At 41.4% G+C, this 23,249-nt stretch overlaps 1 protein-coding gene across 1 annotated transcript; it reads right to left on the bottom strand.

Moving 5' to 3' along the window:
• Positions 1 to 4,047: 4,047 nt before the first annotated feature.
• On the bottom strand, positions 4,048 to 22,583 carry PRPH2 (peripherin 2). The gene is made up of 3 exons (XM_006122089.5): positions 21,776 to 22,583; positions 18,957 to 19,203; positions 4,048 to 4,401 (listed from the first exon to the last, which is right to left on the bottom strand). The coding sequence occupies exons 1-3, from the start codon at positions 22,354 to 22,356 to the stop codon at positions 4,165 to 4,167; spliced, it is 1,065 nt and encodes a 354-aa protein (XP_006122151.1). The 5' UTR covers positions 22,357 to 22,583; the 3' UTR covers positions 4,048 to 4,164.
• Between the last annotated feature and the right edge of the window lie 666 nt (positions 22,584 to 23,249).

Below are 23,249 nucleotides of genomic sequence, written 5' to 3'. Positions count from 1 at the left end.
GAACAATTGCAGTTATTCTGGGAAACCTAATATAACCTTGCTATACTACTTGCTAAGCCGCATGCACACACTGAAGAGAGTATTTGTTCAGTATTATAAGGTGTCCAGGATAGTGTAATGCACAAAGGCTAATCTTATAAATTGTATTAAGGTTACTTAAGAACTATTTGCTCTGAGGAAGCTGTTTATATTTTCCTCACTAGAACAGTTTATCAAATAAATGTTCTATGTCTGGTCAAATAAATGTAATTGATAAAATAGCCTTCTTTGCAGTGCAAATTATGTTTTAACTCTGAAAACCTGTTGATTAAATATTTAAAATTCAAAACCTTAAGCCAATTTTAGAACCTGGGTGCCTGAAGTTTGGCTTCTAAATTCACTCTTAGGTACCTTAAAATGAAGTAATATGGTTAGTATTGGTTCTGGTAAACCCATCTCCTAATGAAGTCAATATGAACCTTTTGGAAATCAGGACTCTTCTATTTAGATGCCTAACTTCAATCACTGAGGCTTGAAATCTTTGGCCTTTAATATAAAATAAGTGATTATTTTTTAATGCAGTGGCTTTCTGGGTCTGATTTTTTTCTGAAAGTCTGAAGTTGAATTGTAAAACCCAGTCAGATTGATTTTTCAGAGATCCTCAGCCTCTGCAGCTCTCCTAACTTCAGCTGAAGTTGTATTTTTCGTCACTTCTGAAAACCAGACCCAGGGAAATGATACTGCTATTGAGGTTAGTGGGAAGTGCTGGATTTCAATACTTTTTAAACTCACACCATTTACTTAAGTGCCTAAATACAGACTAAAGAGTTTACCTTGAGATGTTATGTTGGAAAGTCTTGACCTTAATTCTTCTTGAATTCCCTGTGGAGCAGCATGTACATTAAGCATTCAGTCTTGCATGTGCAAAACTAACATGTCAGTAGAAAGTCTTATGTGCACAAGGAACTCAAGAAGAGGCCTTAAGTGAGTCCAAGACATTGTGTTACCAAGAAGAAGTGGGAGAAGCTCAAAATGTAGAGCATGTGGTTTCATTCACAAAATTGTTCACAAAAAAGGAAGGCTTCCAATTAAGAAAATCTATAAAATTGGGCATTTGTATACAAACAGAAGACTTAATTTAGAACATAAAAAATCAATGTGGTGCAAATTAAGGAAAAACTGTTCAACTGCATATAATTTAACATTTTCATTTAACAAGTGTTTCTTGCAATATATTTTAATATCTACATTTTACATTTGCAAGCAGCATAGATATAGCTCTATAGAACAGCATTTACAATATCACAGAGTCTCTGATTTCTGACTGAGATTGGACAAATATATTACAAGTTATATAATAGAAGTCAGTCATCATGCAATCAAATAATTGTAAGATATTACAGACCTATTCTTTAAGTGGGGGAAATGTTATATTATCCAATGTTAGCATAATTAGTATTTGATTTTGTTTGTATGACTCCCAGTTTCAGTAACTAATAAAGCCTACCCTCTGTGTCCTGACACACATCTGTTTCCTACATATAGTCTGTCTGTCCCTTTAATACTGCTCTGGGATCAGCTTTGTGATGCTGGTGGTAGAAGTAGAAGTGGATAATTGTGTTGTGTGTCTAAACCGATATATTGAACAAACTGTAAACCAGGAAATGAGAGTGAGCACAAAGAACTATCACAAAATGAGAGATTTTTGTCGTGAAATTCTTTATCTGGGTCACCTTTTGCAAAGCTTTCTTACCAAGACATAAACATAAACATGACCTAAACTCCAATCAAGAACTTGTCCTCTTCCATGGACCAACTGAGATGAGCACCAGGCCATATACATTTCTGAGGAAAAAGACCGTTTAACTTTGTGCTATGCAGTTTTCCTCAGCAAAGGATAAACTGAAGCAAAGAATGAAGTAAATTAATTTACTAATCTCAATTTATTTGTTGATATTCTTGTGCTATTTCTTTTTGGTGGTGTAAAAGATGGTTTGATTTTTCTCACAGTTACTTTAGATCTACATTGGGAAGTCAGAAAGGAACAATAAGAAAAAAGCTCACATGCAAATGCCTTGTAATGTCCTGAACACTAAAATATAGAATATGGTGTGACATAATGGACATTCAAATCTGGCAAGTTATTAACTGATTCCATCCACCAAAAGAGGGAGCAGTTCACTAGTTAAAATAACTGTGTCACTAGAATGCTGCTGAGGAGAGCTATTTAGGAAACATACAACTGATAAGAAATAGTGCTATTTAGCTGTAAACTGATTAGGCAGCTGTAGACAAAGTATCTGAAGACCAGCAACCAACTAGATTAGTAAAATGTGGTTGAAAGAAATTACCCTCAAAAGAGTAAAACATTTTCAGAGAAGTTTAAAAAGTTCAGTGCCTGCCTCTTGCTGATGTTTAAAGGTCTAAAAAACATGACCTATGAAGGAAGATTGAAAGAATTGGGATTGTTTATTCTGGAGAAGGGAAAACTGAGAGGAGACATAACAGCTTTCAAGTACCTAAAAAGTTGTTACAAGGAGGAGAGAGAAAAAATATATTCTCCTCTAAACTCTGATGATAGGTCAGGAAGCAATGGACTTAAACCATATCAAGGATAGTTTAGGAATAAATTGCCTAGGGAGGTTGTGGAATCTGTTAGAGATTAAGAGTAGGTTAGATAAACACCTGTCAAGGATGGACTAGATAGTGATTGGTCCTGCCAAGAGTGCAGGAGACTGGACTTGACCTCTCAGGCTTCCTTCCAATTCTATGATTCTATGATCCTTTATAACTGTAGCTATACTACAATGTGAGTTAGACTAGGTTTTGCCATCTGCAGTTTGACTGTTTGGCTGGGCTTGCCGGGCAGCAGTGCAAGCAAATACCCCAGCTTATCCCTTTACAAGGGCCCAGACACCACAGCAAATTCATTCCATGTTTTATTCTAACTTCTTAGAGCATTGATGTTTCTCTGGCTAGCACCATATTTTGAGTGGTATACAGTGCGTTCAAAATGCAACTAGAAGTAAGTCGCTGACAAAGAATAAAATGACAACCTAAATGTTCTCTCTCTTAGCACCTTTTGTGGTGTGGTAAGGGCAAATAGAAGGACCATAATCTAGCAAATTAAATTTTCCTAAGATTGGATTAGTTTCATCTTTTTCCAAGGGTCTTAGTACAGATTTAATGCCTCCCTCCCCCCAATTGTCAACAAAGAGAATGGATTTGTAAATAACTTGGAAAGCTCCTCTAATGCTTCAAGTGTTAATTTCCAAAGTGCCATTTTTGTTATGCATTAGTTGCCATGAATTCTTAAGAGAAAGATTTAGGTTTTATATTGTTAAATATATGTACAGAATAATCATAATTGGCATACGATGGCATAATTTCACCCATTCAGTGAGGAGTCTTCAGGCCTCTGCTAGTTTAAATAAAAAAATCAATACAATGTTTACCATACCCATTCAGGATATATGGCTGAAAATATAAGAAACCGCAAGCGTAAATTATTTTCATCTCAATTGCAATGTTCTATTTAATTACTATTTTTACACAGAGCATAAATTCTCAGTACAATTTTGTCTTCTGATCTGTTTTCCATCTTGGAACATGAAAGAAAATACCATCTCTTAACATATTAACAAATATCATGTTGCCTCAAAGACTGTGATAACAGGTAACCTAAAAGTGATATACATTTCTGAAAATCATTCCTTTATGTTTGTTTATAAAGATTTTACTTGACAGATCCCCAACCCATTTGCCCTTGAACTTTAAACATTGTGGTATGTTGCTCAAATTTATAAATTTGAGTAAAAAACGATTAACTTTTCAAATTGTCTTTTTTTCCAATGATCCAAATATACAGAAAGAACCAAAAAGCTTGCCAGCCAATTAAAAAAAAAAAACTTATGAAGTTTTATTAACTGTCGTGTAGACATAATAGTCTCTAACAATTGAGTATGGAGCCTTAAAACCCTAATTTTGGACATTTCCCATAGAAGTTATGGAGACAGTGGATACTCACTAGGAAGATACGTGTTTTTGCACTATATAGCATACCCCACATATAAAAAAGTTTGTAGAAATGTATACTTTTAATGGTTTATACAGTTTTCTAAAGAATGTATTCACAATTCTCAGTTTTTCATTTCTCTTTGATAAAGTCCACATCAGTCAAGAAGCTCAACTGACAGTTGAGATAGCTGGTGTCTTTCCACCTTCCTCACCTTCAGCTCCTTCAGCGCCTGCATCCACCTGATTGAACTTACCAATCTTTTTCAAACTTTCTAGTGTGGATTTGAAAGTGTCTTTCAGGCTCTGCTCCAGGAGCCACCCCTCGCTTTCACATTCAGGATCTTCAGGATTTGTGATGCTTTCCAGAGAAGTGTGCAAAAGACGCAAACCAACCATCACAGACACCTGTGTGGGATGCATTGAAAAAGGGCAATGAAATGCAGTAATCCCCTTCTACCAACACGTGCTGAATAGTTTCATCCTCTAGCAACATGGAAGACATACTTAGCCTCTTGAGCCCTGCTGGTGGCATACGAGACTGCAGGGCTAGCATTCCGCTTTCTCTACCTGCGTATCAGGTAATGCCAGTGCAGGGTCAGACACAGGAACGCCGCCTGACAGACTAATGGGCTAGAGGCAGGAGGCTGGATGGTGTAGCAAGGAGTAGGAAGAATAAAGACCCAAGGAGCAAGGAGAGAGAATGAGGAAGTAGAAGCAATGCATGGAATCAGGAGGAATCACAAAACAACCACAATGTCATGTCCTCCCAACCATGATTTTGATAGTTGGCTCACAGATGGTGGTTACAGGGAATCTTATGGAGGGAATAACCACAAAGTCATGAAGCAGATATTGCAACATATTAGGCTTCACACTGATACATTTTTGTATATCTCTGACAGCTTGTTGTGAAAGTGACTTTCCATTTCTCCAGACACCACTGATCTGTAGAGGAGAGCATTTCCAAAGGCATTTGAATGGCAAGTTCTGTGTGTCTGCACTTGACCTTAATAAAACGTTTGAGAGAAATGTCAGCTTGAATACCTTTGGTCTATTTTAACCACACAAATCCTCATTTTCATATTTGGCAAATAGATTAATATGATCCAGAAAATCATGAATAAAAAATCTGGTCATAATATCCAGGACCCTGGTGGGTTTAGTATGTGGACCATCAGCTACTTCATTTGTATTTCTGTTTTCTTTTTATACTTAACTAGAGGACTGCACTCCCTGTTCGCTATGCTAACCCCCTGTCTGGGGATAGGCAGCCCCAGCTCTTCCCCGGTCACCGGAGAGGGCCAGCCTGAGGTGTGGCAACCGTGGTGAGGTGTGGCAACCTGTCTGGGGATAGGCAGCCCCAACGCTCTACCTCTGGCTGCTGAGGGGTTGGACTAGACTGCAGCTGGCCCGGCTCTCTCCCTTCGGCCACTGTGGGGGATTGGGCTGGGCCAAGGCTCTTCTCTCCTCATGCTGTGGCTACCAGGGAGGGTCTGAGGCTACCCCGGTCCTGGCTCTTCTCTCCCCCACCCCTGAGGCCTCCCCAGCTCTTGTCTCCTGGGCTTCCTCCTGCCCCAACCACTCCCCCAGCCCTGTCTCTCCCCCAACCCTGGTCACCGGAAAGAGGGGCCAGGGTAAGTTTGCGTGCTCTATTCCTGGTGGCCAGGAGGAGGAGGAACCACTCCGAGGCACTCGTCCTAGCTGCTGGTGTGGGGAGGCTGTGGCACGGCTGCTGAACACTGTGGAAAGGGGAGGCATGCAGAATGCAGAGTGATGTCATGATGTCACTCTATCATTCCACAGGCAAAGTTTTTAATACATATAGAAAGAAAAGACAAAGGCAAGCCCAGAATATCTGTGTCTGCTTAAATCTGGGGGAAAAAAGTATCTGTGTAAAATAGTTATCAGTCCTAGAAGCCTGCATCATACATTTCTGTGGCACCACTGACCCCTCCGGAACAACCCATTTGGCTTTGAATCTGCCTTCAGCCAATACATTGGCTTTACAGGAACTGTTTGTTTGTAGGAGTTCTTCTGTCTCCCAACCTTGTTCTGACCCACTCAGCTTCCTGCTCTGCTCTTTTTATGAAGACCATGGAGCTGTGTCTGAGAGGAAGGAAGCACTGCCTCTAGATGAGCCAACTTTGTGGCATAATAGCAGACCAGGTGAGCTAAAAACAGGAAATGAATTAATTCAGATGTTAGATAGAAACAAGAACTAGTCCACTTCTTATTAATCTGGTGGTATTTGTTCTATATGAGGATTACCCCATCCAAATTCCAATCAAAGTAACTGCACTGGTTTCCTAAATTCTTATCTTAAACAGTTGTTTTGTGCTCACTGCTTACAGTAACACGTTTCATCCAAATGGACATATTTTAGTGAAGGGATTGCTCTTTGCAGCACAGAGAGGGAATTACTCTATACAGCTCAGTTGTGACTCACTTGATTTTGGTAAGATACTTTGAGTTTTTATGATGAAAAGAGTTGAGACTTTGACTAGCGGTAGGGGCAAGTCATGAAACTTCAAATGTATGTGGCGGGGGTAAGGCAGATCTGTGATTTGGTTCAGTCTCTTAGGATGAGTTGCAAAGTTCAGATCCTGATTTTGGACAGCACTAAAGATTGGGGTGCTAAGATCTGGAGTGTCTGTAAGACTAAGTCTGATTTTAAGCCTTCCTAACACCAGGGTTATATTTGAACACTGTCTCCAAATATCTGGTTAAATAAGACTATTTTGGTTAGCCCTCAATTCACCCTATAAATGCTGCAACAATTTGTCCCCTCTTATTCAAGTACAGAAAGGGGTAAAAATCTAACAAACAGACTTCCCCCACTACTCCGTGTATCTCCATCTTTGTAGGCAGCTGGAAAGAAGGCTGGCTATCTACTATAGAGGGCCTTTCATCTCCTCTTTAGAATGGAACCATACAACAAAGAGGATATGGGAAATGGTTGAATCAGAGAAACCGAAAGAGCCAGGATCCAAGTAGTGCAGTTCCCGCCCAGTATCTTGCTGGCATTGGACAACCACAGGCCTGGGAGAAAGATACTCATTTTCTCTGTGTTTGGTATGTTGGACCTCCACTTCTAGAGCCTGTATGGGTAAGACTTGTTTGCAGTTCCTCCACAAGGAAGCTCTTGAGGCAAGGCCCTCTGGATCTGATCAGTTCCCAAATGAGATGAGTCTCCACATTTGCAGCTTTCAGCAGCTCCAAGTGATTGAAGGCTTTCAAGTAGCAGCAGGGCCTGTTTGGGTGGGATTTGGTTCCTGTAATGCTCTCAGTCCTGTGCCTGAGGCTATCATGTCTGTATCAAAAGCCCTAGGGTTGGTTTGACTGCCTCAGTTCTGGAACTGAGGACCAGAGGAGGTTCAGCCACCTTCACCAGAGCTGGGCCTCACTGGTCTTTGGTCATGACAGAATCCCTGTGGCCACAAGACCCAGGGTCAGTTTGTTCTTCCACTTCTGGATCCAAGATGAGTTAGACTGGTGTGTCAGAGCCAGGGCTACTAGCACCGTTAGATCTAGTTGTTAGGCTTCCAAAGAGAATGAGATATAAGGACAAAGCTGCTGTTGGCAGTGCTGGCTCTCCTGCATCCGTTATCAGAGCCCTACGATTCTGACAAGCAGTCACGATTCCACATACAGCTGCAGTAGAAAATTAGATGGGTTTGGTGTCACGTCCAAGCCATTGTCATCCAATTCTTCAGACCTGTTAGCTGGTCCTGCTCCAGTTCCTGTGCTGGTTCTGGCCTCAGGCTTGACTTTGCAAAGCTTTTCCACTGTTGCAGCCCCCGTTCATCCTACAGCTCTGGTTCATGCATCAGATCCAAGCAGGAAATGCAAGCTTTCTAAAAGGAAGCATGTTTGCCTGGTTCCAAGGTCATCTCCCTCCTCTCCTGTTACAAAGAACAGGCCTGAAAGAGTCATATGCCTGTCCCCAGAATATCCTATCCTTTCTCCCCTTGCTATTCCTACGAGGTCCCCACAATGTTGGATCTCCAGCATGCCTTTGGCTCCTCTGAATCCTCAGTATACTCTATCTCAGAGCCAGAGCAGGATCCTTACCAGGAGAAAAATAGGAGCAGAATGCAGAGCCATTTGGCTTGTTTTGCACCGCTCTCAACTGCCTCCTATAAGCATGTTCCCCCTACCTTAATTGCTGGGGAGACTGGCAGTTCTGAAGCCAGTGATCCTATTCAGGGATTTTTTTTCGGTTATCCTCCGTGTGGAGGGAGAGGCGATGCTTCATCTGTAAAGGATCCAGCAGTTTAGACAGCCTCAGATCTGATGCCTCCTGATCTGTTGACATTACATAGTGGTCCCTGAAAGTAATCCTCTCTTCTGAGGAAAACAAACTTCTCAGCTGGTGTTTGATATCTTTGGTCTACTTCAAGGAGCAGAATATCTCTACTCATTTTGGATGGTTTGCTACAGATGGCTAAATCCATGTGCACTATGCCTGCTCCTTGTCAACCTGTTTCTAAGAAAGCTCACAAGCTGTCAGATGCCCTCTGGAGGCTTTTCCTGCTTTCAATATGCACCCACATTCATTGGTGGTGGGCTACTGCCAAAAACATGAAAAACCTGGACAACCACACTCCAGTCCAGCTATCAAGGAGGGGTAAAGATTGATCAGTTAGAGTAAATGTGTTCTTTTCATTGCCCTTTGGTATTACAAAGTGAATTCTCAGGTGGTCGTGGCTTGCTAACAATTCCATTAACAGGAGAATATCACATTGTTTGTACAAGACTTAACTGATGACACAAGAAGGCCAGCAAATGCAATTTTAATGGAGGACTAAAAATGCATTCCTTTGTGGCATCTTTTAATGCTTCGGACTCTGTTGCCAGGGCATTGGCGTCTGCTGTGACCATAAGGAGGCGTGTGGCTTTCTTCATCCTCCCTAGATCTAGATACTAAGTGTAAGTTGGAGGAATTTTTCTTTGTAAAAGCAGGATCTTTTTAGTGATGAAAATACAGAAGACAGGTTGGAAAAACTAATGAGTATGAGAGAGACTGTCCACTTTCTAGCTTGAATCCCTCTGTCTGAAAGAGGCCTTCTACTTCTTTCTTGTACCAAGACCGTATTCCCCAGGCTTCCTCTTACTTTTCATCCAATCAGAGATGTCAACAATACCAGCAGCCTTCTGCCTTCGAGTCAACACTGAAAAAGCTTTTTTTCAAGTCAAAACAGCCAGCTTCCTTTGTTAGTATTTTTGTGGCAGAACAACAAGCCTCCGTTTTGATTAGATGATCAGGAGTAAAGGCACAGCAAATCAAGACCCTTTTTCTGGGGACAGACTGGCTCATGTTATCAGTGCATCAAGGCAAGTTACGTAGATTTATGGGCACTAGAGATTATAGCCATATATTTTGAAAAACTGCCAGTTTACCCTACTGTTTCCTCTTAAGGGAGCATTCCCATTGGACTACTATTGCAGAAATAGAAAATCTGCTTGTGATAGGAATATTTGAGGAGCCCCCCCCCCCAAATGCCTCAGGAGTCAGGGCCTTTACTGTCTGGTGTGGAGAAATGATGAGAGCTTTTGTCTCATAATAGACCTAAGAAACCCTGAACAAGTACATCTGGAAGTTTTGGTTTCATATAACATTTGCTGTCAGTCATGGATTGGTTTGCAACTCTTGATTTTAAAGCATGCATATCTTCATATATCAGTTCATCACAGTCATCACAAGTACCTTCCATTTGTGGTGGCTGAATGCCATTTCAGTATAAGGTACACATCCCTTGAGTTTTTACAAAGTTTTTGTCTCTGGTAGCCAGTCACCTGAAGAACTGGTATTTCTGTTTAAGTCTGGACAATTGTCTACTGTAGGCTGTAGTGTGCAAATATCCAGGACTCTTTTTGCTAGATTACCAATCTCTCTTCAGACCTGCAGGGTTGTCCTCAACCTTGCAAAGTCAATTCCTGTCCTACATAGAGGATTGTGTTTATAGGCTCTGTATGGGACTCTGTGAGAGGGAGAGCCTAAACTATTTAAAAATTAAATAGCTTCCCACTCAGAGAAAGTTCTTTTGGAGTCTTGGGTCTGACGGCGGCTACTAATGATGTGAGTATTTGCATAGGTGAGGATCAGACCTATGCAGCTCTGCATGTCTCAGGGTGACAGACCAATCAGGATAGTCTTCATGCTGCGCTGTAGCCCTAGAATGGTGGTCTGTTGCAGTGAATATGGTCAGAAATGTACAGTTCAGTCCTTCAGATGCAACTTAGATGGTGACTTCAGGATTGGTGGAATGCATTTGAAAGTGTGAATGCACTGGTCTCATTAGGAGAGAGTCCTGCACATCAACAAGTTGGAATCAAGAGCTGTTCATCTGGCTCTTCCTATTGTTCCTTCTTCACCTCTAGGCGAGGCATATATAGGTAATGATGGACAATATATTGGCAAGTTCAGACAACCCACAGCATCAGGTGAAGAGACTGTGTGGTCTGAGTGAAAGCTCTTGCCCTCCCTGCTGATACAGAAGGTCTAGGCAGGAGAAGATTAATAAAGCCTCTGCTGAACTGTTTCAGGAGATCAGTAAATCATTGTTGACATGTGCAAACCAGGGACATGAGAATCATCCTTGCTCTATCCTGATGTTACTTTCTCAATTGAAAGGGGAGTGGAGGTGAAATCCTTTCCCCAGCGCAGAAGGAAAGCATCTGACAGGAATAGGCTGTTCCTGTCCACTTTGAAACGGAAGAGATGACACTTTGTTGGACCTCATTGCAAACACATCCACCTCTAGTCAACTCCTGGGAATATGGTCTGAACCAGCTGATCTTTTAGGGGCCATTCATGTGTCCAAGAGCTGTCTCTGCTGATGATCTGTGACTACATTGTTTTTTCCAAGATAAATGTAGGGCAACAAAATAACCATAGTGACTGAAATATTAATCCCAGAGTCCCTGCATGCAGTAGAAGTTGCTACTTAAAGTGGACCAAATTTCAGGCATGGATGATGAGAGAACCTGATTCCCATCTATCTGCTTCCATTCTTTATGTTCTGAAATAATGAATGTACTTAATTTCAAGTAATCAAACAGGGTTAAAAGTTCATTGGGCATTTATCTCAGTGTGTCATACTGTAGTTAATGATAGTTTGCTGTTTGTGGATTTTTTGGTCAAAAAGTTTCAGATTTCTATTTCCTTTTTAGGGATCTGTTCCCTTTTGACATCTCAATTTGGTGTCGGTCACACTTATGAAATCACCCTTTAAGCCCTTGGCTGCATGTTTTGTGATTTTCATTATTGCTATCACAGTGGCCAGGAGAGGGAGTAAATTGAATGTCCTTATGTCTAATTTACCTTTTGGTTGTTTTCATAAAGGCCTAAGTAGTTCTCAGATCTGATCCTATGCTCTTTCCTAAAGTGATGTCTGTGTTAAATGTCAGACAATTAATTTGCTATTTCCTTCTTAAACTGCCTTCAAATAGGAAAAATCTGTCCTACACACTTTGGTAAAAGTTTTTGTAAATCATTTTGATATGTCATCTTCTAAACATCACATGGTTGTTCAGTTTCTCTGCAGACTGTTAATAGCCAAAACTCTTGTATCTGCTTCAGTTCCACTGCATTCCACTAGAGCTGAGGCTGCTTCCTTCACTTTTCTTCATAAGTGCTAGTTGCTGAAATGTGTAGAGCTGCAAGCTAGACTCTGGTGCACACTATGCTTTGGACTGGGCCTCCTGGGCAGATGCTGGATTTCACAAGGCAATGCTTCAGTCTATTGAAGGAGGACCCTGTTCCGACCTCTAGGGTAGTTTCAGCACTGCTAAGTAGCCCTATGCAAAGCCACTCAAAGTTTATGTATTTGTAACTGGAGTTCACAGAAATGGCTCGGCACATTTATACTTCTCACACCCTTTTCCTCTTGGTCAGCCTTTGTTGTTGTGTGTCTCTGGCTTTGGGGTGGAAGGAGCAAAGGTGGTAGGTGCACTCCACACCCTCTTTAGGCTCAGTCTCAGAATGTTGGTGGTGCAGAGGCGAGACAGAGAATGTGCAAGAACCTTTTAGTAGTGCCAGGTCAGTAAGGATCTGCTGCAAGGTGACACGGTGCCCATCAGTGTGATTATGCAAAGGCCTCTCAACATATTCCAGTTACAAGAAAACAGCCTTTGTATCTCCATGCCAATGAACTGTTTGTGTTCGTAGCAAAATTAATGTAAGTGGAGTAGAGTAGCGGTTCCCATCCATCAGTCTGTGGACCAGTGCTGGTCCATGAACCGCTGGCTGCTGGGCCACAATAGCTGCCAGAGCTGAAGTCGGCTATTGGCGATGGCTCAGCTCTGGCAACCATGGCATCTGATTTTTGCCCAGCGGCGGCACTGGGGCTGAGGTGGCGGCAGGAGGGGGCAGAGCAGGAGGTGCTTCCCTCCCACATCCCCCACAGGTAAGATGACGGCCCAGCTGGGGCTTCACATGTACGCCCCCGCCTCTACCCATGGTGCTGTGAGACGCACTTGGGGAGGATGGGGGCACGAAGGAGGAGGATGTGCACTGCCACTGTCCGCTACCTCTGCCCATGCGGCAATAACAGCCATGCTCCCTAGAGGGGACAGCCTTGCTCTGGGGAGTGTGGGGGTTGGATGAGTATAAAGGGGTGTTGGTGAGGGCATGGTGGAGCCACTGGGCAAGAGGGTGTTGGCATGGGCTGTAGGGGTCACAGGTTAAAGGGTCAAAGGGCACAGGGCATAGGAGTGGGGGTGAAAGGGCATGGTTGGGGGTAGGCGGACAGGTAACATTTTATTTGCATATTTATTCTTTGTAGAATGCATATGGAAATATGCAAATTTAATGTAACCAGCCTACCAAAAGTTTGCGAATGGGTTTGCCAGTTCATGGTATAAAAAAGGTTAGGAACTACTGAGTAGAGACTCAACTTCAGAAATACACTTTTTGGTGCCTCGTTAATGGGCATTTCGCCTGTAGATCCTTAGCTAACTGGAATTCATCAGAAAGAGAGAGAATGAGAGTGGTGCTCTGAAAGTTCTGCTGGTTTCATTGATTGCTGTTCTCCTCCTGGCAATGGATATTCATGATAAATATTAATTTTATTAGCAGCTTTTATGTTACGTATAGTGAAGCACTGATCTTGGAGGGATGCCCTTGACTGGCTTTTAAACAGTTCTGAGTTGCTGATAACTGATTCCTTCATCTAGTCAACATGTGTGTGAGACTGTTAGGTGAGAAGCTGAGGATGGTCTGGGCTGCAATATCATCAATATAATGACAATATTCGGCTTCATATTTTCTTTGACTCCAAACTTTGCAGGGGCTCTTCTTCCTCCCAGTGGTTGGAAGTCCCAGAGCTAGACGGCCTACACAGCTGGCTGAGGATCAGTTCAGATGAGAGAGTTATCATACCGGTGGGGAGTGGAAGTGTCACATGTGGGCCCGGCCAAAGAATCTGTGCTGCACAACGCGGCATGCTGTTGTTGGCTGCGGCATGCAGCCAGGCAACTCCCAGCCAGGGCAGCAAGCTTGCGGCCGGGTGAGCGGGTGCTGGGCAGCGCGAGGCCCAGAAGATTACAGGGCCCAAGGAGACCAACTGCCTTGCTTGCCTTGCCCTAAGACCGGGCCTGGTCACATGGATATCATGGTGGATAAATGGTGACCACCTGTTCTACTGAAGGAGTAAGCCTCTAATCAGTGGGGCCATTTTAGACCCTTGGCTTACTCCTAGCAGTTTTACCAACTGTGTTGGGATAACAGACCTCCTTTCACTGCCACAGAATCCACTTCAGTGGTCCATACCTGTTAGCCTATATGCAGCACATCCCAGAAGCCTATGTTTGAAAGTCACTGAGAGGCTCCATCAAGTACTGAATGCAGTTGCATGTTTCCTTTTCAAGGTAAGTCATTCAGAGCATATTGTGTGCGCTTCAACGGCTCCATTTATCTTCTAGCTTCTTCAGAGTCCAATTCTGAGTGTTTGGTTTATTCTTCTTCTACATGAGGTCTATGTAAGAAACCACTTTGCACTCTGAGCCCATCTGGCAACTGAGATCTAGTTATATCTATTTTCATACCATGTTTCCTGAGACTCTTGGTTATAATTTGAGCCATCGCTGCTGGTAATCTTCAGTGTGCATTCCCTGGACTGTCCTCAAGTCTGGAACTTGCTTTCTGTACTGGTTAAAACTGGTAGGAAAAGTCATCAGATCTTATATTTGCTAACCTTCAGAGGTGAAGCTCAATGGTTTACCTGGACTTTATCCTGAAGCAGATTAGCCAGAAGGTAGTTTGAACTTCTTTGTTATATTAAAGATTGTCAGTGACGTAGAGAGTCTAAATTTTTGGCTCATCTAAGCATTATAGAGGCAATGTTTTAACTTGTAAGTGTTCCCAGAGGACATGGCAGGTCCCATGTTCTTATAAACAGAAGCTTTGATTACAATTTGTAGACTCTGTGCTTCTAATGTTTCCCATAGAAGCTTGCAATTAAGTGATCTTTACAGTACTTGACAGTGGTTCCAAAGACAGGTGGAGTCAGTCTCTTTGTCTTTTATTCCTCTTTGAGTGTCAGTATCACTGATACAATTTGAGGGAACATACACAGCTCTGAAATCTGGAATGGTGCTTACTAGTTAGGTGCTGTTGCAGTGCAGTTAGTCTGAACTCACTGTTTCCAGCTACAAAGCCAAAAAGGGAAGCTATGGTGGGATTTGTATGTTGCTTCTTCGCCACCCTAGATAATAAAATAAAATAGGAGAAATAGCTTTTTGTATAGGGGAGTCATACCTCACCAATCTATTACAATTCTTTGAGGGTGTCCACAAACATGATGGTGATCCAGTTGATATAATGAAGTTGCACTTTCCAAAAGCATTAGACAAGGTCCCTTACCAACAGCTCTTAAGCAAACTAAACAATTATGGGATAAGAGGGACGGTCCTCTCCTGGATCAGAAACTGGTTAAAAGATAGGAAACAAAGAGTAAGAATAAAAGATCAGTTTTCCCCAATGAAGAGAGGTAAGTAGACAGGTCCCTCAGGGAACTATTCTGTATAACAGCCACAAATGATCTTGAATAGGGAGTGAACAGAGAAATGGCAAAATTGGCAGAGGATACAAACATACTTACGATAGTTAAGTCCATAGCTGGCTGTGAGGCGCTACCAAGGTGATCTCATTAAACTCGGTGATTAGGTGGCAGAATGGCAAATGAAATTCATTAAGTGCAGAGTAATGTACATTGGAAAATATAATCCCAACTATACATACAAAATGATGAAATCTAAATTAACTTTAAAAAGGGATCTTGAAGTTACTGTGGATAATTCTTTGAAAACATCTGCTCTGTGTGCAGCTGTAGTCACAGAAGCTTTACAGTGTTAGGAACTTTTAGGAAAGAAATTATCCTAATGTCACTATATAAATCCATGATATTCCTCCATCTTGAATACTGTGTGCAGTTCCGGTTATTACCCCATCTCAAAAAAGATATAATAGAATTGGAAAAGGTTCAGAGAAGGGCAATGAACATGATTTGGGGTGGAACAGCTTCCATAAGAGGGGAGAATAAAGAGATTGGGACAACTAAAGGGGGGATATAACAGAGGTATATAAAATCACGAGTGGTGTGGGGAAAGTGAGTAGAGAAGTGTTATTTACCCCTCCACAGAACTCAAGAATTAGGGGCACCCAGTTAAGTTAAGAGGCTGTACCACTTACAAAAGAACAGAAAAAAAAGTCACGCAACACACAGTCAACCTGTGGAACTTGTTACTGTGCAATAATGCAAAAGCCAAAACTGGTTCAGAAAGAATTAGATCATTGATGGACCAATCTTCCATGAATGCGTTGTTTGCCTAGCTGGTCAGAGATGCTACCCCATGTTTTGGGTGTACTGAATCCTCTGCCTGCCAGAAGCTGGGACAGGATGAATCATTCAATAATTGCTCTGTTCTGTTCATTTCCTCTGAAGCATGTAGCATAGTCTGTCAGACAGGATACTGAGCTAGATGAACCATTAGTCTGATCCTGTGTTACTGTTTTTATTTAGAACGTGAAGGATAATTCTCTGTCCAATTTCATTTTGTAAGTAGGCTGAATTTCCCCCCCGGACCAAAGGTTAGTGTCTTTTTATTACTACAGGTCCGACCTCCCTCGTCCAGCACCCTTGAACAATGGAGTTTGTCGGACTAGGGGAGGTCCCGGCTCCCTAGCTGGATGTGGGCTCTGCTTCCGGATGGGGCTGCACTCCTTGCCGCTGCCACCAGCCACCCTCCACCACTATGCCAGCTGTGACTAGGGATGCATGCCTCATCATGCCAGCCCCAGACAGAGGCCGGCCCCGCTGCCTCCAGCCCCAGCAGTGCTCTGCTCCCCACGGTGCCACTCCGGGCTGTGCGCCCAGTTGACTTCAGCTCCCCGCCGCTAGCCCCAGCCTGGATTGTGCTCCTGAACCGTGCCAGCCCTGACGAGGGGCTGGCGCTGTGAGAAGCACAACCTGACTGGGACTCTGCTCCTGGCCACCGGCCCCACTACCTCCAGCTCTGACTGGAGTTGTGCTCTTTGCCACCAGCCCTGGCCAAGGCTGTTCTCTCCCCTGCACTGGCCCCGCTGGGGTTTGCCGGACCACAGATGTTGCAGGACCAGAGAGTCCTGGATTTTAGAAATTTAACCTGTTACTCAGGGTAGAATTGTTTTCCTATTTAATACTCACACAAACTGAAAGAAAGAATTGACACATCATTGTATCAAGTGGTGATTGTTTCCTAGAGTGATTCCTCCTTTCAAGGGCCTTTTGTAATGGCAGCCTTCCCTTTGCTACTCGGGGACAATCATAAATGTGATTCCTTCAGCTGATTAGACAGAGGGCTGCCCCTCTTGAGAGCAGAGCAAGCTCAAAACCAAAATCTGGATCCTTTTCTCTGACGCTACAACATCAGGCTGTCCACATATGAGATTGGACTTTAAAACCATAAATATTTCCAGCATTTCCATTTCTCGTGGTTGTATGATGAATCTCATGATGTTTTTCAGGAAACTCACTTCCTGGTATCCTCTGCTTGTATGAGAACCACACTTTTCATTTTAAAAGAAATTAACCCCTCCACCCCTTACTGCTACAGAAACAATCTTGAAAATGTGACTTGAGTGCACCTGCCTGATTTTTTTTCATTTTATTATTTATCAATTTCAAGATTTTTGGGGCCTGATTCATGCTTCAATTTACACTTGATTAACATTACCGTATAGTCTTCTCCTTAATCCTGTAATTAACTGCCTGTTTTTATATACATCCGTATAAATAAAATACTGATTTCCAGCCTCTTGTTTGTAAAGTTTCTTGGCTTTAGTTTTCCATAAAGTTGCTAGTTGATTCCCCCCCCCCCCCAAGATCATATGTTTTTACAAGAACTATTAACATCAGTTGTCTTTGGTGATTGTTCCTTTTACCCCCTGCCCTCCCTCCCCACCTCAAACACGGCATATTCTGTTTTTTCCTTTGGGTTTGCAAATGATTTTTAGAGGTGTAGGGGAAGCTGAAGGTTTCAATTGTATTTGCCAATAATAAAGAAATTTGGCCTTTTAGATAGGAAGTAAATATATGCAGAAGCACGCCATCATTTTATATTAGAGATATAACGTGTTTGATTTGTATTTATTTGAAGTTAAAGTAACTCTGCATCATAATGAAATATTTAAAATGGCCGCTCTCGGCTGGCAGCAGCCATTTTAGGTATACTGCAAAGTATGCTTCCTTACATTTCTCAGCCTGAACTGCACCCTTCCCTGCTGACACAGCTCCCTCCTGCTAACCCAGCTAACTCCGTATCCATTCCCTCATGCCATTTCCAGCCGATGAACTGATGCTGTTCACATTTCAGTGTTCATAAATACAGTAGCCACTTAGTTGGCATTTGCCCAAATCCAGAAAACATCCTCCTCTTGCTGTACAGAATGTAGCTTAAAAACAAAACTCCACTATAGGGAATGGTATCCACGAATAAATACAATGTGCTGTTTTTAGACACCTAACCAATACATACTATAATTTTTAAAAGCAGAATGAAAGTTGTACGTCTAGCCAATTCAGCTAACTTATTCTTTTGAAGCACTAACCTATCCTTTATTAGGGTTGCCAGACGGTTTCAACAAAAATACCGGACACACTTGACATTACATAACAATCTACATTACATCTTATTTAGAAAATATTGGACATTTATATTTTCTCGTTTATATATTGTCAATTTGTTTCCCGAACAGAAAGCTCAAATACTGGACTGTTCAGTTCAAAACCGGACACCTGGTAAACCTATCCTTTACATGCAAGAAGTTTGACAGAATTAGCCAGAAGGCCTAAATAAAAACCCTAGTCTTGAACCTGGCTCCAGAGTCAAATGTTAGGAATGGCTAGATGGATTCTCTGAATTTTACTTTCATTTTCTGCTCCAAAATAGATACACACACACACATATTGGCCCCATACAGATATATTTTCTCCAACTGAATTTGTATTAAAGCAGAAATGAACATCTTCCATGATATCTCAAAACCTGTTTTCTCTGTTGGCTGGCTAGTTCTGATACACAGTACAAAATATTGTAGGCAACACAGGCCCACCAGGGGAAAAGGGGCAACTGCCCTGGGGCCTAGAGATTCAAAAGGGCCCAGCACTCCTGGCCAGTGGCAGGCAGAGCCCTGGGCCCCTAAACTGCCACAGGAGCCCTATGTGGTGCACTCCAGAGCTACCTTCAGTCCCGCATCTTTCAGGAGTGCAGAGCTGTCCCCTCACACCTTGTCCTGGGGCCCAGCGAATAAGTTGGCTTCCCCAAGGCCATACACTAAGCATTAGCTATTATTTTAGATTTCCCATCCATGGACTAGATAAGAATTACATTTTTCAATGGATAACACCACAGAGGGTTTCTACAATCACTGTTCTAATGAAACACACACAGAAGGAGAAACTGCTATGTCAGCATGTTACCTCAAAAAGCCAGACAAAGAGGACAACCCCGCCCATGGAGCTCATCATGCTGCTGTAGTAGTGAAGAAGTGCCTCCCTGCAGCCACGGTTCCATAAGTTGAGCTCCTCTGTTTGATAGTCGTAGCTGTAGTGAGCCGAGTTGTTAGTAACTTGGTACTGGATGCAGGGTCTTGGGGAGCTAGGGTTGCAGCAACTGAAGGGGACTCCATCAACCAAGAACCTTCCATCCACATTGCTTTTAATTCGACTATGGACAGGCAAAAAGCAGAAGAAGGTTGTAAATGCATATATAATATTCAGCTGAGTGAGAACTTTAATAGGTGTGAGAGGGGGAACCAAAGGCAAAATATTTTTTCCACAGTGTTTTATGATCACTTTCTAAAAACCTAGCCTGCATCCTTCATATATTCACTTGTGTACACTTACCATGAAAAGCCTGAACCTGTTCCTCTCCACAGAACTAGGCATCCTCTTTGCTGAATTATGTTTTGTAACATTTACTCCATAACGGCAACATTCCATTTCCATTCCCTTCTCCAGTAATATGGGAAATTAAAACAATGTTAGAGACAGAGGTAAATTTTGTAAGAGGTAACCGGAGAGGATTATTGCCATCCATGACCACTCATAAGAATCTATCACAGTCATGAGTCTTGAGTACCCAACAAGACCACTAATCCATCATCTTTTCTTTGACAATGGCCAATAGTAGGACAAAGTAATTGACTTTCACTAAAGTTATCCAGGATTTAAAACAAATATGCTTTAGCAATGAGATGTTCAAGCATCCTGGATGTCTGTGCAGGAGTAATTAGCCTATTGTATGCCATTTTCAAATTCAGTACTCAGTAAAATAACCATTTTATCTCATTGTATGTGTCTCAGTGTGTCCAGCTAGATATTTATAAAAGACCTAGTTACTGTAAAAGTTGAACCTGTTTCAACCAAAAATTTAAGAAGAGGAAAAATAGTTTGAGAGCTGGACCTCCAGAAAATATTCCTCAGCTTTTCTAACATCTTAACAGTTGATGCTCAGGTGAAACAGACTCCCACGTGTAAAGTATACAAAACATTTTGGGAAATTTTAAAACCCTGAAATATCCTGCTTCCATTACCTTCAATTGTGAATAAGGGCTGCATTTTCAAAGTTATGGTCCATGATGGAGACTGCAAAACATGTGTGCATGTGTGTGTACTCAAGTATACATGTGTGAGACAAAGTGAGTGTGAACTACCAGCAAAATCGGTACAGCATGCACAAATGAATTGTTTTGTAGGTGCACAGTTTTGAAACCATATCCCAAATATCTCTGAATACCAAAGAGAATCCAGTTTGAAGGTAGCATGCTTAGGTTCTATTCTAACTCCCACTGAAGTGAATACTGAGAATTCCATTTATTTCAGTAGACCGTGAATTATATTTATAAAGAAAAGTCAAATGTTGGGGATGAAATCCTAGCTGCAAAGAAATCAATAGATTTGTGGTTGACTTCACTGATGCCTGGATCTCACCCTAGATATGCATCCTATGACTATACTGAGCCCCTCTGCCTATGAATTAAAGATCAAAATTGGGCCAAGACACTCAACTTGGTTGGTAGCTGATTTATTTTTTTAAAGTTTCAACTTCCCACCTTAGTACTCAGAAAAATCTACAGGGAAATGGCCAAGATCTCATATTCCTGAGCAAAGCCCCCTATTTTTTAAACAGGATACGATCCTGTTTTCTCCCAGTGCTTTGCTTTTCTGTTGTTGATGGATTAAGTTACAGCTTACAACTCTTCAGATAATACTACTGGGGTGAATATCGTATTATGTTTTCAAGTAGATATTTATAGCTAAGGGCATTTTCTGCAACTCAATCTGTTCTTAGATATTAAACTTGGCAAAGAGGTTGCTGGGTGTTCATGCTGATATCTTTTTTTAATTCTAAAAGTTAATTGGTCTCTATTTTTTGGAGTGGAATTTATGTACCCAAATTGAACTGGAGATTAAGACCTTCCTGTACACTGACCTCCAAGCCATTAAGGTGTTTCTGGTCAATAATCTGTTCCGATTTCTATGAAAAACTGACACCATATGAGGCCAACAGGAACTTAGCAGTGTGTCATATATGTTCATTTAGATTTCAAGGGCATATCTATTTTATAAAAGAAAAACAGCAAACGCTAATAAGGGCTGGTTGATTTTAGTTTTCATTTAGTCTGAAGTATTAAAGCTTGAGGTAAATTAATAAAAGAAAAAAACACTATAGCATTAAGGCAATTAATTGTTCTGTTCTCATTTCATATTCTTGGAGTGATCTCAAGTAACCTTTACCAAAATTCAGTGGAGCTATGACCGTTTACCCCCAGTTGAAGTTATGCCTCCTGTATCATAGGTGTAGCCATAAAAGCATCTCTAGAGAACTGTGTTCTAATCTTAGCTTTGCCAGTGACTTGCCAGGTGTCCTTTGCAAGTCACTTAACATCTCTGTTGCTGTTTCCATAACTGTACATTGGGAAGAATAATCCTTATTTATCTACCTTTCTCATAGTTATAGTGTAAAGCTCTTTAATATTTAAGGCTGAATAAAAAAGAGGATGATCTCTCAAAGTACTACATTTTTATGTTCTGGATAACATGGGTGAACTTGTCAGAAGATAAAGCATACCTTGGAATGCTCGTCTCCAGATTTAAAGTATAATGGAGAGAAAACCCATCCTAACCAAAAGTAGTATAACAACTTTGTAATTCCATCTCTGTTTCAAGATGGATTTTTAGTGTGTGTTTGATCAAATAATGATATATTGTAATGTAAATTATATTTTATAACTTACTCTTTCACTTCTTTGGAGCCAAAATCCAGGTATCTGTTGCTGATCCACTGAATCTCAAACCAGTCTCTGAAACCATTGTTTCCACAGCATCTGAACTCAATTTGGAGCATGTCAATTGTCTTCTTCATGAAACATCTTCCTGGGGTATCAGTATCCCTGTAGAACTTCATGCCATTCTTTAGCCCATGTGCTAATGTTGTCTCCAGAGAGCCCCTCGTGAGAAAGCAAATCAGAGCAATGAAAAAAATGAAGATGTTAAATAAGAAACATAACACCAGGTAAGGTTTCAGCAAAGGCTTCCACTTTGCAAATTTTGTTGGATCCAGAGAATCATAGCAAATTTTGCCAGCAAGGGCATTGAAGGCGCAGGCTAATACACCCATCAATATCAAAGAATTGGGCACAAAATGGCTTTCAGAATTGTCCATTACTTCGCTTCGCTTCCGGAGCTCAATTTTGAGGAACAATCCCATACTAAAAACAATTATTCCTGCAAACACTGAAAACCAGTTCATGAGCCATAGTCCTTGAGCTAATTTTACCCTTTTCTTCTGGCTGAATTTAACTTTCAGTAGTGCCATCTTTGTAATACTGGATACTGAAAGATTCCACGATATTAATCCTTTTCTTGAATGTAAGCAAATTTAGAAAGGAACTGTTCAAGCCTTTAAAAAGACGGTGAGTTGCATACTTTTAAGTGAGCCATTTTTTGGTCCTTCCATCTTGAGATCCCTAACCTAAGATCCAAAGAAGCAAATAACAGAGATTTCAAATAAAAAATTGCATATTAATAGAGATAACTTGCAAATAACACCTACACCTAATTCTGGCAGTCACTTCCAAGCAAAAGAGAAACAGTCTCAAAGTTTCAAATGAGTTCATCTGGATCTACAAGACGTCATTCTAATACCTTTAATCGGTTTGATCCAATTTAGAGCAATCTCTGCTAACAGATGAGCAGTGGAAATAATCCCTCATTTTACTATTTAGTGGATTTGTGCCTTCATATGATAGGTTACATTGTACTAGAATGTCAAAGCCCAGAGATATAAAGAGATGCTTGTTACCAAACGAATGTAAGTCCAAGATAAAAAGATGTGTCAAAAAGAAAAGTATTTTGTATATGACAGTTCAAGTTACTTGTACCTATAACTAGAAACACCATTCTAGTACATAGCCTTCTCTGTTCACCCTTATATGTTTTGGGAGCAGTTAAAGGAATAATTTTCAGTAACTACAAAATGTAAGCTTGTGCAAAGCCAGAAAGAAAGTAGATTGTAACTAGCCTTGAGAAGACAGAAAAAAGTTCTATCAAATACACTCACTAAATATAACACAACCTAAAATCCAGAAACATTTGTTTGAGTCATGATGATCAATGTATTGGCTAATCACAATGAGCCAAGGAGTGGGGGAGAGATTTTCCAAGAAGGCATGAAAAATAATTGCCTAAAGCAGAGTTACCCAGTGGTGA

Source organism: Pelodiscus sinensis, chromosome 3, assembly GCF_052426305.1.
Source record: "Pelodiscus sinensis isolate ZL-2025 chromosome 3, ASM5242630v1, whole genome shotgun sequence".
Lineage (NCBI taxonomy): Eukaryota > Metazoa > Chordata > Testudines > Trionychidae > Pelodiscus > Pelodiscus sinensis.
This window is presented reverse-complemented; position numbering and strand designations above follow the sequence as displayed.

Bases quoted from the DNA above. Each gene is read 5' to 3' on its own strand.
- PRPH2 (XM_006122089.5), bottom strand. From the start codon at position 22,356: ATGGCACTACTGAAAGTTAAATTCAGCCAGAAGAAAAGGGTAAAATTA. The intron at 19,204-21,775 runs GTAAGTTATAAA...GCCTGTCCATAG, and splicing joins GGCTCCAAAGAAGTGAAAGA to TCGAATTAAAAGCAATGTGG. The intron at 4,402-18,956 runs GTAACATGCTGA...CATCCCACACAG, and splicing joins TCTTTGTCTGGCTTTTTGAG to GTGTCTGTGATGGTTGGTTT.